Genomic DNA, 6000 nt, shown 5'->3' on the forward strand with positions numbered 1-6000 from the left:
CGGCACCTGAGCCATGAGTTTGTCATGTCATGACTTATTGATTGATTAATTGAATGATTGGATGATTGATTGATTGATTAGTTGATTGATTGATTGATTGATTGATTGATTATTGTAGAAGTGTTAACTGAGGGGTGCCCCGGCTGGACAGACTGTGTCAACAACCCTGTCCGCTCCTTCTGGAACCGAGCGTCAGCTGCAGTGAGTGTTCTATGTTCTCTTATGAACATTCTACAGCTGCAGTGAGTGTTCTGTGTTCTCTTGATCATGTTCTACAGCTGCAGTGAGTGTTCTATGTTCTCTTGATCGCGTTCTACAGCTGCAGTGAATGTTCTGTGTTCTCTTGGTCATGTTCTGCAGCTGCAGTGAGTGTTCTATGTTCTCTTGGTCATGTTCTACTGTGATCGCTCTCTTTCAACATGACCACATTCTATGGAGCTCTAGCGTGCAAAATAATCAGAGGCTGACAATAGAGAATCCATGGCTGCTTGACGGGATCGAGATCATAGTGACCCTGTTTTTTTTTAAAAGCTGTTCAAAAGACTAATATTGGTTAATTTGGGTAAACAATCTCATCTATCTTACCTGGCTGAGGAGAGGCATGGAGTGCGTTTTAGTATGCGACCTTGCCTCCTCCACTTGCGCTTGTCTCCTCGTCCCGCCTCCTGGCCCCTCCTCCGTGGAGAAAACGATAGTTTCCCAGCTGTCAGCCTAGCCACAACAACTTTTGAGGGACTGTTTTTCATTCACCATCCCAATTGCAAATGAGAAAAAGACTCTACAATTGAGCTTTTGCAAGATATTGAAATATAATGCTGTTGTCAGTGATGTCATCATGACGAGAAGCAAGTGGAGGAGGCAAGTGGAGGAGGCAAGGTCGCATATTGCAACGCACTCTTGGTGTTGCTCTGCTCCCCTCTCCTGTGTGGGAGCAGGAAATGTCAGCAGCAGGCCCCACCTTGCAGCCCAGGTAACTGAGCGCACAAAGGCCAGTGCACAACGGAAACAAAAATCACATCTCAAAGCTTCAGTCACAAGACCGCAACTCACTTCAGTCTTTATACACAGTCATACGTGACTAATAGATACAAGCGGGTTTTTTTTTAACATGGTTTTCATTTTGAAAGTTGGAAAGCCGCTTTGTCATTATATGCAATATACGACATGGCAAAGTTGTAGATTTGACATGGTGTTTAACTAGCAACTCTCTGTTATAGAAGGGAGAGGAAGGGTGTGGAGGAATTGATATATCCTGTAAAGAAAATATCAAAAGTTTACGAGCTACCTCAGAATTTGTTTCAATTCGCTCAAATCCTTATTGTAAGTTGTGTGAAGCTTTGAATTTCAGCTTTGTGTTCAAGCACACACAACTCCACACAATTTACAATAACGATTTAATTAACTGATGCATTCTGGCAGCTGCTAAACTTGTGATTTCAACTTAAACCAAGATGATTTTTTAAAGTGTATAGCAGAATGAATTGAAAGTCATCATGACTTATCACTGATATAATTTTTTTTTACTAGAGCTTGTTAAAACATCCCTGTTTACAGTTTGCAGGCTGTGCACATGGGAAGGTGTCCGTCATGCTGAGTGGATCTACACCCACCGCTTTCAACCCCAATAGGTAGGCTGCAGGCAGAATGAATACATAAGTAGGCTAAATATGAAACAGACCAGAGAAGAAATGTTTTTTAACATACAAGGCATAGTGTCTGTTTTATCTAAGACGTAAGTAATTGTAAAAAAAAAAAAAGTAGGTTTTTTTTACCTCTACCAAGGAGGCTAGTTTTCTGTTGCGTTGGTGTGTCTGTCTGTTTGTCTGCCTGTCTGTCTGTTTGTCTGTAAGCAACGGATTGAACGGATTTGGCTGAAATTTTGTGATGTTGTTGAAAACCAAAGGACCGAGTTTAAATTGAGGTGGTACGGATCACGAACCGGAACCAGGATTTTCAAAAAGATACTTCACCATTGCTAGCCTACAAGACGCTGCGCCCCTAGTGACTGCAAATTGAATTGCAGGACAGGGCGATTTTTGACATTCCGGTTTCCACAAAAAGAAGACAGAAAGACTTAAAAATAACAAGTCCGGCAGGCGGACTGAGATGCGTCCTATGGCGGCGAAGATAGTGTTTTGGACCATTTAAAGAATGTGTTTCAGACGGACAGACAGAACGACAGATGGACATACCCTCTTATTGAGATTTCAAGACACATCTAAAAATAGTGTGTAACAGTCAAATGTTCTTTCAAGCAGCTTCCTTAGTGGAGGTCTGCACTCTCTGAGTGCATTTCTAGTTTTTATTATTGTTTTATTGCCTGTGAGTGTTATTGGCCTGTGTAGTGCTGTATGATAGAAAATCGCAACTTCTGCCCTTTTATGGATGTCTGTTTTCTCATCTCCTGCAGCATTTTTGGTTCAGTGGAAGTGAAACATTTCAACTCCACCATCATGAGCGACTTAAAGGTTTTGTTGGTCACCACGGAGTCAGATACGTAAGTTCCTCACCCATGACATGTTTTCATTTGCTGATTGGTGTACTCCACTATGACTCCACACAGACATCAAGAAATGCAGGCTTGTCGTTCAGGTAAACAAAGATTAGCTCTTAGTGAAGCAACACCCTCGACGTTGCTTCTAGTCAGGCCACGAGCAATAAAAATATAGTTTCTGAGCTCCGGAGAAATCGTGAACTCCACCTCCTTTGTCAGGAAGCAATCAACTTTGAGCAGCTCCAACTGCTCTGGGTAGAGGCGTTTTAAGGCAATGACGTGGTTTAAGCAGAGACATTCTATTGGGACTTAAAAAATGTTTGGCTTAAACTTCGGCACAGCATTTTCTGGCCTCGACTAGTAGCAAACCGAGGGGTTAACGAGGCCGTTTCGGAAATCTTAGTCATTATCTTATTGGTCAGATCTCGGTATGAGATTTGACAGTCGATGATAATCAAGCAAACAAGGATTGTCCTGTCTCTACCAATTCCAGTCTGCGGACAGAAACACCCACTTACCAACTCTGACTGACAGCCCAGAGGGAAAACTGTTGACTTTCTATTAGAAATTCTGCACAGAAAAACATGCAGTCTTAATTCAACACTTGAGAGTCTATCTTCCCCTAGGGTCCAGATTGGGGGCCCACAGAATTGTTTCTGTTTTGAAATTATGATTAAAATGAAATTATACTTGTGAATATTATAACAGGCCAACATAATCCCCAACAACACATCCAACAGGATGAACAAAACATTTAAACTCATTTTGGTCCCCATGTCATGCAGGTATTTATACATTTCTTCAGTAATTTGTATTGTGTTTACGGGTAGAATATTGGATTGGGGGTGCATGTCTTGTCTCAGACACAGGTAAGGGGGACTTTAAGACCAAGACATGATTACATTTATTTTGACTGCTAAGCGTGAGGGGCATGACAGTGTAGATGTTTTAGGCAGGCATTTCAGGCAGCATAGTTGCTGAATCACATGTGGCCATACATAATTACATTGGCCTTTCCTTCTTCCACCATGAGCAGGAAAACCTGTGAGAGTGATGCATCACTGAAGGATCTGCAAAAGGCACTGGACCCTAAAATTAAATACCAGTGTGAGATTGTTCCTCAGTGAGTACATTCAATCTGTTCTGTGTGTGTGTGTGTGTGTGTGTGTGTGTGTGTGTGTGTGTGTGTGTGTGTGTGTGTGTGTGTGTGTGTGTGTGTGTGTGTTACTTTGTTTTGTTTATATTTTCTTACATTGAGCGTAGTTACATGCAAGGAATATTCTGATTTTAAACAGAATGGTGGAAGTATTCGGTTTGCACACGAGTCATGTTATCTCTTCATTTATCGGGAATATTCCATTTTTAGAACGCTGTTCAACACATTATTGGAATAGTCCAGAACTTTTTTTTAAACCAAATACTGCAAAATAATCTGTTTGAAGTAAGAATCTGTGTATGTAACCGCATGTCATTACCTCTCTCTCTCTCTCTCTCTCTCTCTCTTTCATTCTCATTTGTCATCTATAAACAGGACAAACATTCAGAACTGCATCGCACAGCCTCAGATAGCTTGTGGTGACTGCTGGTGACTTTTTTTCTTCAGGAGCCCTGTTGCCTGTCTGGGCACTTCTTGCAGTTATGCCCCAAAGACGGGATACGACTCAGGATGCCTGAGTGGAGACTGCACTGCATTGCCTCAACCCCATTTGGTGTACCAATCAAGAACCGCAGCAATGGCTCAAGATAACTTAACACTGTTTTCCAAGACTGATATATGGCAACACAAATAACATACACACCACCACACGTATGCAAACAGACATACAGTAAAATGGTGGACTTTTTGGTGTAATTTGGGGCGGTCTGCCCAAGGACATACGAATAGGCCTATCACTTCAGTCATCATATCCAAAATGATACCTCACTTCCACATTAATAGCCTACATGTGAATTCTGTTGATATTACTGCCATGAATCAATACAGTAATGTGTCAAATGTGTGAATCAATTAATCAAAATATATATAGGCCTATATATTTTTTTTTCATTATTAAAATGTAAAAATGTAATTGCATCCCTTATCATTGCATTTATGAGAACTGTTTTAATCCATCAAGGACCTTTCAGGGTGCTTTGGGAAAAGGATAAAAAAATTGGGAAAATGTGATATAGACTATAAGATCAGAAATGTTGACAATGAACACTGTTAAATATGACACACTGGGCCTTAATGCTACATGGGCTAAATAAGCTCAACAGTTACAGCAGTTTTTTTCCCTTTTGTTTTTGTTTGTTTGTTTTTTGTCATTTTGAGTTTGAGTAGCCTATCGTTTTGCACAACTTAAATGATGTCGGGTAAACTGTATGTTTTTGTATGACTGTTATGTATTCCTGTTGTATTAAAATATAATGATGTTAATGTTTTCCCAAGTAGCTATAGGCCTAATTTGGATCTATGGGTGTAGAATCAGGACATCAAGCCTAAAGGCCTACTTCACCATTTATGTACATTGTACAACATAGGCCTAATTCAAAGAGTCTGGGATTTAGTTTTCCGTGTGTGATGAAAAATACATTTTGATGATTTGACAATGTTTGTGTAAAGAATAGGCCTACACTGTAGACCTCTCAAATCTTTTGATGTAGCCTGAGGTGAGCCAATAGGCTACGTCTGGCTACAACCAAAAGAGGTCGCTATTGATTATCTTATTAAACAACAATGAATGAGTTGGTGAAGTGCTCACACATTTTATTTGAATGCCATGTGTCAATTGCTTTTTGCTGAAAGCAAGATTTTAAAACGCTGCATTTGTCCGCTGAGCAATTTTTTTCTCTGGTTGAAGAGGCCAGGTTGCGGTGTTTACATCTGGAAAAGACCCGTGGAACTGTGGGTCTGCGTCATCAGTCATCACTTGTGTGCCCTCCCACTTTTTAAACAGACTGCTCTGGGCTTTCTTTCACCGCCGTTTCAAAGGAGATCTTAGCGCTGTGAATGTGCGTTGTTTTACACTTGTAAATTGCTACAGCTTAGAAGTAGGGTGTTACACGGCCTGGAAACCGGAATAACTTCTTATCTCGGAAAGCTGTTCATCTTGCAGTAATTGTTTGGCTCATTCATTTGGATGTGCGAAGGGGTAAGATAACTTCCCAAGCTAACGTAAAGTTGCCAGCGTCGGCGTCTGGTAAGCCGTGGCAGTGCACTCAAAAAGCTAACGACGTTTACCATTTATGCCTCAAGAGGTCAACACGGCAATTTACTGATGGCATGCATAATTTTCTTTGTATCCGACGCGACATATACGCAGCTAGCACTGGAATAAATGGCTAGCCTTAGCAACGTGTATGAGTTGGTTGCCTAACAACGTCCGTCTAGTATTCCCTGGCGGCCTCGACACTGTCATTTGGTTACCTGTTATCGCCCCGTCTATCTGAGCCCGTTAACCAGATATCCCCGTCTAGTGCTTACGGTGTTGTCTGCATTTGGCAGCGAGGGTAGGCATCGAACT

The 6000-nt window shown here is 41.3% G+C and overlaps 1 protein-coding gene across 2 annotated transcripts in view; it reads left to right on the plus strand.

The window, feature by feature from the left end:
- Window positions 1-5147, plus strand: part of LOC134455394 (ADP-ribosyl cyclase/cyclic ADP-ribose hydrolase 1-like) — a 32904-nt gene extending 27757 nt beyond the window's left edge. The window contains exons 4-8 of one of the 2 annotated variants that reach the window (XM_063206411.1): window positions 119-201; window positions 1555-1628; window positions 2411-2497; window positions 3531-3617; window positions 4098-5147. In XM_063206411.1, the coding sequence (XP_063062481.1) occupies window positions 119-201; window positions 1555-1628; window positions 2411-2497; window positions 3531-3617; window positions 4098-4284 (518 nt within the window). In that variant the 3' untranslated portion in view covers window positions 4285-5147. Of the gene's footprint in view, window positions 1-118; window positions 202-1554; window positions 1629-2410; window positions 2498-3530; window positions 3618-4025 lie in introns of both variants that reach the window. The other variant, XM_063206413.1, reaches the window with a different exon arrangement.
- Window positions 5148-6000: the final 853 nt, after the last annotated feature.

This window comes from Engraulis encrasicolus, chromosome 9 (assembly GCF_034702125.1).
Source record: "Engraulis encrasicolus isolate BLACKSEA-1 chromosome 9, IST_EnEncr_1.0, whole genome shotgun sequence".
NCBI lineage: Eukaryota > Metazoa > Chordata > Actinopteri > Clupeiformes > Engraulidae > Engraulis > Engraulis encrasicolus.